Below are 12,621 nucleotides of genomic sequence, written 5' to 3'. Positions count from 1 at the left end.
ACCTGTCCACATTAACGTCATGATCTTCTAGAAGTGAAGCAATGAATATCGGGGAGAGCTGGTCAGCCTTCTCTTTGTGAGTTGCACATTCAAAGTACACTGGCCTTAGATACAAATGGAACCCATTAAAGCCCATTTCTTCTGCAAATTCTTTGTACAGTCTAAACAGAAAAAGAATGTACATATTTGAAATAACTGCTTATACTGGTCACAATAAAACACATTATTGCCTGTCATATATTGAGTTTCTCACACAGCAAAAATAAATACAGTTGTATAATATTCCAAACCATAATTTCACTTTCTCCAGTGCTCAGATTATTTTGCGGGCATCTCCCACAAATGAGTGCTAATAAAGTATGTGCAATTTTGTCCATGATTTGATTAGTGTGATTTCTGTATCAGGGATTCTGGCTTATTTCTTTTGGATTCTTTGCATGGCTAGATTAGATAGATAGATAGATAGATAGATAGATAGATAGATAGATAGATAGATAGATAGCCGTTATTGTTATTTTTTTTACTGTGGGCACACTGGCAGACATTAAAAATTAAATTCTGTTGCCTGGTCTCAAAAGTGTATACATACATAACACACATATACAGTACACATGCTATATACATACATATGTATATACCTACACCTTTACATATAAATATTAATCACTATTCATATTGAATATATCGTGGAAAGAGGAAGCTTGAGAGTTCTCAAGGTTGATACTGTATGGAACAAAATTGTGACTGAATCTGGATGTTCTGCTTCAGATATCCAGCATGGAATTAGCATGGAACAAGCCAGAGTTCTAGGTTTAGACAATGTGCTGCTTATTCACCATTAAGCCAAATTTTAGTTTGGGTTGTCAGGAAAAGATAAGTAAAAGGGTTTTGTGTATTATGTTTGCAATATTTTCTAACCAATGAACAAGCCAAAGCAAAAACAGTATAATTTGATTGGTGAAACACATTTAATTATTATTGATCAATTGCATTCAGCTGCTATTATCCTTTATATAGGTTACAACTCAGGGTGAGATATCTGGGGCTTCCCTTAAAAATAATGGTTTTTCAACAGAGTATACTGATCGGGCCAGGGGTCCCTCCCACCTTTCAGCTATAAATCATGGGGTCAGAAGTTATACTGAATCGGGATGGAAGAAGAGGAACAGTGATTTCAATGAAGAAGTTAATAGTCATTAAGATGATATCTATTGTGGTTTGGGAGAATTGAAGAAAGCGGGGAACTACATCAGCAAAAAGATAAATATTACATTGAGTATGGGTTTTGCCACTAGACTTCTAAAGATTAAAATTAATAGTACAGGAAAGGCTTAGATTAAATTAAAAAAATTATCACCGAAATTTCAGTACAACTTTCTACAGTGATTTCCTCCGTGTCCCCGTTGCTAACCTGCCCAGCTGTGCCCCTTCTATTGCTGCCTCGATCAACCGATGACGGAGAGTTAGAAGTTCAAGGAGTCTTGAAAAGACATTCAAAGTAACAGTTTGTTTTTCTTTGCTTGATCTCTGTTCTTCCTCTGATACTGATTTCAAAGCTGATGCAACAATTTCTCTTATAATAAGAGGATCCTCAACCAGAACATCTGCAAATATCTACCATGAAAGAATAGTATTTATAAATATTTAATTCAAATAATGTCAATTGATGGTCATATTGATGTTACGATTGAGAGTTTATTATTCAAGACGTTGTTTTGTACCATGGGAATATTTAATTGAAAGATAGGAGAAGAGGGAGAAGGTGGAAAAAGAACCTTCAGATGACTAAACAACAGGTAAGGATGACTGTGGGAGGACATGCTCTTTTTTACTTCTAAGCATAATCAACAGTTTCTCTTAAAGCACAAATAGTACCCCGTGCCCAGCTCACAAACAGAAATGGCTTTACTCCATTGTACCAGTGAAAAACTGAAGTTAAATTCAAACAATTTTGTATCAAGATACTAAGGTAAAAGGTAAAGGTTCCCCCGCACATGCGTGCTAGTCGTTTCCGACTCTAGGGGCCGGTGCTCATCTCCGTTTCATAGCCGAAGAGCCAGCGCTTGTCCGAGGACGTCTCCGTGGTCATGTGGCCGGCATGACTAGACGCCAAAGGCGCACGGAACGCTGTTACCTTCCCACCGGAGTGGTCCCTATTTTTCTACTTGCATTTTTACATGCTTTCGAACTGCTAGGTGGGCAGAAGCTGGGACGAGTAACAGGCGCTCACTCTGCTACGCGGCACTCGGGATTCGACCCGCCAAACGGCCGACCTTCCGATTGACAAGCTCAGCGTCCTAACCCACTGAGCCACCGCGTCCCTTCAAGATACTAGTCCTTCCTTATTAGTAATTTAATTGCATAGAACAGGGGTGTCAAACTCAATTTCATTGAGGGCCGTATCAGCATTGTGGTTGCCCTCAGGGGGCCGGGTGGGTATGGCCAGGGTGGGCGTGGCCTACTGGGTGGGCGTGGCTAGACTGTGTATAGCCTGCTGGGTGGGCGTGGCCAGCTCTACATCGTTCGCATCAAGGGTGCCTATGGGGGCCTGGGCAGGAGTGGGACAGAACTGAGGGTCTCTGGCAGAAGGAGGGTCTCTGGGCCGGGGCCAAGGCAGTGGGGGCCGTTCCCTCACTGTTTCCAGGATGGCTTCGCGGGCCACATGAAACCACTTCGCGGGCCGGATCCAGCCCCCGGGCCTTGTGTTTGACATGTCTGGCATAGAATCTGTAACAGGTCTACAAAAGTTTTGAATTATCTCTATCAACCCAATCCTACATGTCGACTTAATGAGATTAGGACATTTTAGCAGCAAAAAAACCCCATCCAAATCCTTGTATGTAGAACACAAACATACATCTCTCTGAATTTGAGTGCCATAAAAAGATTCTGGATTTTCCATGGTCATCCATCCATCCAACGAAAGTTGAAGTATTTGTTCCTCCAAATGAATGGCCTCACTGGCTGTGCTTGGCTTGCAGATTTGCTGGAACTCTTGAAGGATACAATCTAGAGCTTTAGGAATTAAAGATACTAGGCCAAGGGAGGAATGGAATTCCAATAAATACATGTTCTTCAGAGCCGTACTTAGAAGGAAAAAAGAGTTAAATGTGTTATGATAGAATAGGATTATTTGAAAATGAACTAATTAAAAACTACCCCACCCAAAAAAACCAAGTAAAAATATAACCATAAATGACAAGTAATGTAAAATGATGGCTATTCATTCCCCAAAGGAATGAGAAGGTTCACTGGTGAAATGGATTGAAAAACAAGCATTCCCTTAATTGAATGTATGATTCAGTTTATGTTCTTATTTATCCATATGTAAACTTAGCTGCAGTCCTTTAGCCCAGCGCACTACATATATCCATATATACCAGAATGATGAAATAATAGTTTAACATAATTATTTTTTAAAATACTAAATAATAATAATAATAATAATAATAATAATAATAATAATAATAATAATAATAAGAAGAAGAAGAAGAAGAAGAAGAAGAAGAAGAAGTAGTAGTAGTTGGAAGGGACCTTGGAGGTCATCTAGTCCAACCCCCTGCTCAGGCAGGAAACCCTATACCATTTCAGACATATTTATTTATATTGTAAATACACAGTTGAAAAGATGACTTTCTTAAATCCATCCTGTGAGAAAGACGAAGAATAGAACGGAGTAAATAAAGAGTAATACATTATTACAAAATGGAAGGGAGGAATTGTCAATTTCACCACACAGCAGATAATACAACTAAAAAAGTCACAGATTCTGTTTTGTTTTGTAGTTCTGGGTTTTATGGTTTATGTTGAAACACTCTTATAAGATGCTCTTGAGTCCAAGTACAATTATCAGATCCTGACTTTTAAAAACAACATTATAATAGTTTAAATCAATATTTTATGGGATAATGAAATATTACAAATCATAATTGTTCGCATGTATAATATTAGTTTAGGAATGACTCCATGCACATATATGCATGCTGAGCACAGAATTAATGCCTCATTATTAATTTAATTTAATTTAATTTTAATTTAATAACATTTATATACCGCCCTTCTCCCTGAGGACTCAGGGCGGTTCACAGGGCAGAATAAAATAACCAATAACCAATACAAACATTAAAAACAGATTAAACAATTGCCCTAGTTAAAAACAATATGATACAACGCTAAAAACCCCCAGAAAAATTAAAAACAAAAAATAAAACAACCCCAACACTCCCCCTCAGGCTAGGCCGGCTTGTACAAACAAAAATGTCTTGAGATCGCGGCGAAAGGAGCGAAGATCGGGCGCCATCCGGAGCTCTACCGGTAGCTGATTCCACAGCTCCGGAGCGCCCACAGAGAAGGATCTCCCCCTGGGGGCCACCAATCGACATTCTCTGATCGGTGGCACCCTGAGGAGGCCCTCTCTGTGGGAACGCACAGGGCGCAGGGAGCTTGATGCCGGCAGCAGATGTTCCCTGAGGTACTCCGGCCCCATGCCATGGAGTGCTTTGAATACCGTTACCAGTACCTTGAATCTCACCCGGAAGACAACTGGCAACCAATGCAGCTCACGGAGCAGAGGTGTAACGTGGGAGTATCGGGAGACTCCCAACACCACTCTCGCGGCTGCATTCTGTACCAGTTGGAGCTTCCGAGTGGTCCTCAAGGGCAACCCCATGTAGAGAGCGTTGCAGTAGTCCAGACGAGAGGACACGAGCGCATGAGTGACCGTGCACAGATCATCCCGGCTAAGATAGGGCCGCAACTGACGCACCAGGCGAACCTGTGCAAAGGCCCCCCTAGTCACGGCTCCTATATGATCTTCCAAGGTGAGCCGTGAATCTAGGAGGACCCCCAAGTTGCGAGCCCTATCTACGGGGGGTAATAATTCACCCCCCATAGTTAGAGGTGGAATGTCCGAATAAACCCGGGATGAAGATATGCAAAGCCACTCAGTCTTGTCGGGGTTGAGCTGGAGTCTGTTCCTCCCCATCCAGACCCGAACCGCCTCCAGGCAACGGGACATCACGTCGAGGGCATCACTGGGGTGGTTTGGGGTCGAAAAGAAAAGTTGGGTATCATCAGCGTACTGATGATACCCAACTCCAAAGCCACGAATGATCTCACCCAGCGGCTTCATATAGATGTTGAACAGGAGAGGCGAGAGGACCGACCCCTGAGGAACTCCACAAATGAGAGACCTCGCGGTCGACCTCTGCCCCCCTGCCAACACCGACTGCGAACGTCCCAAGAGATAGGAGGAGAACCACCGTAAAACTGTGCCTCCCACTCCCAATCCCCTGAGACGCCGCAGCAAGATACCATGGTCGATGGTATCGAAAGCCGCCGAGAGGTCTAATAGGACTAGGACAGAGGAATGCCCCCTGTCCCGAGCCCTCCAGAGATCATTCACCAGCGCGACCAATGCCGTCTCCGTGCTGTGCCCGGGCCTGAAACCCGATTGGTACGGGTCTAGATAATCCGCTTCATCCAGGACCAGAGGGAGCTGATGCGCCACCACACTCTCAACAACCTTCGCAAGAAAGCGAAGGTTGGAGACAGGACGAAAGTTATTCAATACAGCAGGGTCCAGGGCAGGCTTCTTGAGCTACTACTAGCACTGAAAAAATGACCATGTGCAGGTGGAAGAATAGCATCAGGAAAGCTATTTTGTCATATGGCTTGGCTGGTTGATTTGTTTAAATAAGAATTGCTTGAACCCAGGGGCATAAACAATGGAATTTGCTTGTGTGTCTTTCTGATTAAACAGCAGTAGCAAACATGATCTCCCTTATAGACATATGCGCCATATTTGTTGTGACTCAGGGCCAGCCTGTGGGCCCGACAGCCGGGTCCGATGTATCGGAGGACTCAGATGTGGGGGAGGAGGGAAACGAACCGGCTGATGATGATTTGGAGACTTTGCAGAGTCCTCAGCCGGGAACCTCTTCTCAGCTGTGTGAGCCCGAGAGTGCGGAGGATGATGACCCACAGCTGGCCCTGTTCAAGGACGCCCGACGCAGGAGGCAGACGAGCAGGGACAAACAAAGGAAGGCTATGGGACTCCTCGGGAGGAGGCACAGGGAGACCACGCCCTGAGCTCTCTATAAAAGAAGTGTTTGGGGAGGGGCTAGTTGCTGAAAGCAACTTTTTCGTTTGAGAAGTCAAGCTCTTGTATTTTTGTAACAGTGTAATTAAAACTTGGCAGAAGCCTTTTGATCTTGGACGCTTTCCAGACTCTTCCTTTGATTAGGGGTGCGAGAAGAGGGCTGGTTCAGAACAATATTAAAGAGATAAATGATACTCACGGGCTGTTACTGAGAGCAATTAACTGTTTTGTAACTATATATGGGGGAAAGCCAAATTCGGAGATACAACCTTTAGGACCACCACGCCAAATTTTATAATTATATTTACGCTGATTCTCTATCTGGGGGGAAAAATCAAAATAAAAAAAATCTTGTTACATATAATATAGCAAATTCTGATTTTTTAAAAAAACTTTTATATGATGACTTTAGGGGTAGAGGAAGCCTGATATAAGCAGTTAAAGTGACATGTAAACTGAATTTGCTAAATTCACCAGCTTCCACCTGTTTCCTATCCCTATCCCCATTTTCAATGCTTTGCAGAAATATTACAGTGAACAGATGCTAACATCTGTATTTATATACAGGTAGTCAGCATGCCCCAGCACATCACTAGTTCAAATACTAACAACTGAATGTCATGCATTTAATGGAAAAGATAAAGAATTAAATCCACAGCTATTCTATTCACAGCTACTTTACTGCAAAGTTCTACTGCATATGGTGTCAACTTACCTGTCGGTTCATAATATCTCTCACCAAACAGAGGTGAAGCTTTAGACAAGTGCATTCATTTCTGTAAGTGTTCACAAAATACTCAAGGTGGAAATCAAATCGAGGACGTCTGTATATGATGTTAATTATAACTTGGGCCAACGCAAATCTTTCTTCCGAATCTAAAGCATGTTGGTATACTTCAAAGTAACTATCGAGAAGCTGAAAATATATTTAAAGCGTACCCAAAATATGAGGTATGGTGCAGGTGCTCAGGAAATGAATAAAGTCCTTGTTTTATGCCATCCAGCCTCCCATGTACCCTGTAAGCTAGACTGTTGCCCACAATAGCAATGGAAAAGGTTATAATTTCACCAGGGACAAGCAAAAAATAAATCCCAGGCATCTTCTGTATCAAGAATGGACTTTTGTTGATCAGCGATATAGGTAGTCCTTGACTTACAACAATTCATTTAGTGACTATTCAAAGTTACAATGGCACTGAAAAAGTGACTTATGACCATATTTCACTTACGACCATTCCACCATCCCCATGGTCACATGATCAAAATTCGGATGTTTAGCAACTGACTCATATTTATGACCGTTGCAGTGTCCTGGGGTCACGTGCTCACCTATTATGACCTTCTGACAAGCAAAGTCAAGGGGGAAGCCAGATTCACTTAACAACTGTGTTTCTAACTTAACAATTGCAGTGATTCACTTAATAACACCTGTGGCAAGAAAGGTCATAAAATGGGGAACAACTCTTTTAACAAATGTCTGACTTAGCCACAGAAAGTCGAGGCTCAATTGTGGCGGTAAGTCGAGGACTGCCTAGGATATGGTTGAAGTGACGTATCAATGCACCTCATCAGATTAAACATAAGAAAGACACAAGCCAAAATAAGTGACTCCGTTTCTGGATGAAAACAGAACATGAAATTTAATGTTGTGAGCTGCCCAAAGTCATGTACCTGAGATGGGCAGCCCTATAAATCAATTTAATAAGTAAACACAATGGCAAATATGAATGCTGTGTCCAGCCCAGTGCACAATCAGTTGCCCATAGGGGATCTGTCAGTCCCGCTGGGTAGACTAAACCAAGAAATCAACTCCACAGCAAGGCTAAATAGCAAAATCTTGCAAATCTGATTGTGCTGCACCTCCTCCTTCACCTCATAGTTCAGTTAATTAGGGAGGTATCTGTTTGAGCCACTTCCCAGTATTATTTGTCTGTTATAACCTTAAATAATAATAATAATAATAATAATAATAATAATAATAATAATAATAATAATAATAATAATAATAATAATAATAATAAAAATAAAAATAAAAATAAATAATAGATCTTGGAGGTCATCTAGTCCAAACCCCTGCTCAGGCAGGAAACCCTATACTATTTCAGACAAATGGCTGTATAGTCTCTTCTTAAAAACTTCCAGTGTTGGAGCATTCACCACTTCTGGAGGCAGGTTGTTGCACTGGTTAATTCTTCTAACTGTCAGGAAGATTCTCCTTAGTTCTAGGCTGCTTCTCTTCTTGACTAGCTTCCAACCGTTGCTTCTTGTCCTGCTTTCAGGTGCTTTGGAAAATAAGTTGACTCCCTCTTCTTTGTGGCAGCCCCTGAGATATTGGAACACTGCTATCATGTCACCCCTCACCCTTCTCTTCGTTAAACTACACACACCCAATTCCAGCAACCGTTCCCTATATGTTTTAGGCTCCAGTCCCCCAGTCATCTTTGTTGCTGTTCTCTGTACCCTTTCTAGAGTCTCAACATCTTTTTTATATTGTGGTGACCAAAACTGGATGCAGTATTCCAAGTGTGGCCTTTCCAAGGCATTGTAAAGTAAAGTGGTATTAGTACTTCATGTGATCTTGATTCTATCCCTCTGTTAATGCAGCCTAGCACTGTGTTGGCTTTTTTGGCAGCTGCAGCACACTGCTGGCTCATATTGTTTCATCCCCACCTCTACCCTGGCCACAGATCTTGTGTATCTCTGTCAAGGTCATCTTTCTTACTCTCTACAGGTTTTATGGTCCTTGATTTCTTAGAAGATCAATGAAACATGAATATGCATACCTGCCACTTATTTTTTAAGAAATCGGCTTCACAAGTCCAAAGGTCAAGCAAGACTGCTGATCGATCCACTGATGTTTGTGCCCACCTTGAGTAGCTGTTGCTAGAGGAATCGGGGCCTGCTTTCTGGCCTCAGAAAGAAAAGGATAACACAAAAGACTTCAACCCAGCAACAATAAATTTAAATTTAAATATCACCAACACTTGCAGTTAATGATGCCAAAATAAAACTTAAACAGTTAATTTCCTCCATATTGTCAAGATTTTCTTGCTTCACAGAACTGAACTGAAAATTAACGATATAGATACACTCATTATCGTTACAAAGGCATTACAAACAAATAGTGTACCCCGAACAACCAGTAGGGTTGAAGTTTCAAACAATTGGTGCCTCGGGAGCAACTTCCCCAACGATTACTTCCAAACAACTAGCTTTGATACTATTATTAGTTTGCTATCTCTGTTTTGGGGGTGGCTGCTTTTTGTGGAAGATTCTGTCCCTCAACCATTGGTAGTATCAGAGATATTTCAGGGCCTAGTTATATAAAGGCCTTACCTTTTCCCGCCTCAATGTACTGGCTTGCCACAAGCAGAAGTTGCTTTTCTGTCTTTTTCAGGTCTTGGAGGGCCACATCATACATTACCAAAACCCCTCTCTGATCCTGCGTATGAATGTATGCCTCCTCAACAGTGTAAAAATCATCATGGTTCTCCATCTCAGCAAACTCCATAAACTTCACAGAGTGGACCTGTGAAGCCATAGATGTTAAAGAAAAAAAATCACAGCTGACCCACTAAATCCATTACCTAATAGCTGTGCAAATCGTTTTAATCCATTTTTACCACTGGGACCTCCTCTGATCCATAATCCATCACCCTTTAAATTTAAGGAACCTCATATCACTTATCTATTCACCCAGATTGTAGCTAGAAGGGACAAACTGATATCTATTCATTAAGGTATATACTGAAATACTTTGAAGCTCTAATTACTTTTTACCACTGCCTTTCTAGCAAAAGCTGAGGTCCCCCTCGCATAGGATGTGATTTGTTTGAACTGAGCTTAATGCGATGTGTGCTATTTTGATTTGTAAACTAAAATTTATGTGTTAGCACCACGTCTGAACCAAGCCACTAACTCATATTCAACAAACCATGATTATGGATTAGTGTAATGTGCAAACTTAGTTTTAGAATACAATCCTCAACTTATGACCATTTGTTTAATGACCATTCAAAGTAACAAAAACATGTCTTATGACCAGTTCTGACACAACTGTTGCAGTAGCCCTACGAACATGTGATCAAAATTCGGATGCTTGGCAGCTGACATGTGTTTAAAACACTTGAAGCATCCTTAGGTGCACAGGATCACCATTTGCCACAGTCACAGAGGGTTTCCAACAAGAAACATCAATGGGGGAAAGCAGGATTCACTTAGTGACCATGTGATTTACTTAATTATCACAGTGATTTGCTTAACAACTATGGTAAAAAAGGGCATAAAATCAACTGCAAGTCACCTAATGTCTGCATCACTTAGCAACAGATGTTCCAGTCCCAATTGTGATTGTAAATCGAAAACTACCTGTACTTGATACGCGGCTGATCAGAACACTTAGGTTTACAGAATTAGGCCCATTAGTAAACCTTCCTCAAATAAACTTAGACTTGTATGGCTAATATTTTATACGGGGCCAGAGAACTGGAAGGTGTTTTTTTTTCTTCCTTCATGCACTGATTTACTGTTTCTATTTTTGAACTTGCATTCTGACAGATAAGAAGTTGCAGCACTGGGTCAAAACTAAAAGACCCAGTGCAATCCTACATAATTTAGAAAGCCTTGGACTTCTAGTTTAGTTTTTATTACTTCAGTCAAACATTGTTATGTCTAAAGCTCAGTCCATTTCCTCTTGCAAACATACTGGGAATTTCCCTAAAGACAATATACTGTGTTTCCTGGGCCTAATGCTTTACTTTTAAAGATCTGTGACTATGAAAATATTCTCTAATACAAGGTTGCCAAAACCCCAGGCCACAGCCCACTACTGGAATGTGAATCATTCGGAACCAGGCCACAGAAATGATGGGTGAGTGCGTGCACCCATCCCCACTTGTGCGAGCAGCGCCCGTGCACGCACTCCATTTGCGCAAGCAGCAGATGTACATGCCCCTCACTCACGCAAATGGACCTGCGCATATGCGCTTGCCCACTGCTCACACGGAACCATCCTTTCTCCTCCTCCCCCCCCACCGGTCCGCAAAGCAGGAAAAGTCGGGGAACTTTGCCCTCATGTGACTAAAGCCTCACCTTATAGTCAGCTGGAGTGTAATGCATGTAAGAGTGTGAGCCAAGACCCCCAAAGGCGCCAGTGCCTCCTTTGGCTGCATTCACCCAGCTGGCATCTTCTGCAGTGGAAGTCAGATGTCCGCTGCACGAGGCAAGGCCGGAGGTGCTGATGGTCAGGGTTCTTTCAACGGATCGGAAATAGTTGAGCACTCCCAAACAAATTCTCTGGTATCAATATCATTTGGATTAAACAATGATGAGTATGATGATAACAACGCCAACCGGCAAAAATACTCAGTCTCATGCTTTTATACTGCCCTGTTTCTGTTTTTTAAAAAGATTTTATTACCTGTAATTCTCTGATTCTCAAATGGCGTAAATAAAGGACAGACATGTATCCACCTTTTCTCGTGGAAAGGTCTTTGTTGGGAGCTTCCAAGTCTTCATCTAAACCTAGCAGCTCTGAGGCCGTCAATTCACTATTTTTTTTCCAAGAAAGAGAAATTAAATCCTATTACTGTAGCTCAGACAGATTTTCTATTATATCTAAATTAAATAATCTCTATTTCCTTCCCAGAAGTAAATTTCCTACTGAATTCACTTACACAGATGCCTCTGTAGCAGAATAATAACTAGAATGGATGGATTCTGATGCAATCAGATTAAGATAAGGAGAATTTATGAAAAACCATATAAATGCCATTATCATTTATGCTTGGGGAAAGCTTACAATATCTGAAAATGCCAGCTAGAGTTAAGGAGTAGAAGTCAAGAAATAGCACCTTCGGCTTTTATAATATTTAAAGTATATGATGTGAAATGTTTCCTCAGTCTAACATACAGATAATCCTCAATTTGAATCCAGAATTTTGGTCATAAATCATTGGATTCAATTTTACGGCTGATTTTTACAAATATTGTTAAATGGGGCACCATGGTCATTAAATGAATTATATGGTCGTAGGTCCAAATGCTGCTTATCAAATGGGTGTTTTTTGAAGTTTTTGCCAGAAAATGACCAAAAGGTAATATAATGTGAGTGTGGGATGCTACAACTGGTCGCAAATGCAAACTGGTTGCCAAGCACCAGAAATGTGATCTCCTGACTGTGGGGTGTGTATATGTGTGTGTGTTAAATGTAACTTCGATCGCTCGCACATTAATTTTTTGAATCCATAACTTAGAATGGTAATTAAGCAGTCATAAGTCGAGGACTACCTCTGTATCTCTGTCCCATTCTTTCCTAGATCATATCTTTAATCATACATTTCTCTTCCTGCCTGACAAGAACTTGGACCTTTAATATTGTTGAAGAACTAATTGTGGACTTGGATGAACAAGGAAATTCAAGAATGAATGACTTATTGAGAAAATAGAACTGTTATACATTTTTATTAGAAATAAAAATGGAACCTCAGGTTGATCAAAGGAAAAGAGAATTTTCAAAGTGG

General features: G+C 41.2%; 1 protein-coding gene across 1 annotated transcript in view; it reads right to left on the bottom strand.

Annotated features, from left to right (window-relative positions):
• Nucleotides 1-6,887, bottom strand: part of LOC310632280 (coiled-coil domain-containing protein 162-like) — a 51,558-nt gene extending 44,671 nt beyond the window's left edge. Inside the window, exons 1-5 of the mRNA XM_083349358.1 lie at nucleotides 6,816-6,887; nucleotides 6,300-6,421; nucleotides 2,858-3,086; nucleotides 1,412-1,614; nucleotides 3-161 (exon numbers count right to left, since the gene is read on the bottom strand). Coding sequence (XP_083205484.1) covers nucleotides 3-161; nucleotides 1,412-1,614; nucleotides 2,858-3,086; nucleotides 6,300-6,421; nucleotides 6,816-6,827 — 725 coding nt within the window. The 5' untranslated portion in view covers nucleotides 6,828-6,887. The remainder of the gene's footprint in view (nucleotides 1-2; nucleotides 162-1,411; nucleotides 1,615-2,857; nucleotides 3,087-6,299; nucleotides 6,422-6,815) is intronic.
• Between the last annotated feature and the right edge of the window lie 5,734 nt (nucleotides 6,888-12,621).

This window comes from Vipera ursinii, assembly GCF_947247035.1.
Source record: "Vipera ursinii genome assembly, chromosome: 1".
In the NCBI taxonomy this organism is placed as follows: domain Eukaryota; kingdom Metazoa; phylum Chordata; class Lepidosauria; order Squamata; family Viperidae; genus Vipera; species Vipera ursinii.
Note: the sequence above shows the minus strand (reverse complement) of the source record. Positions and strands in the feature narration are given on the sequence as shown.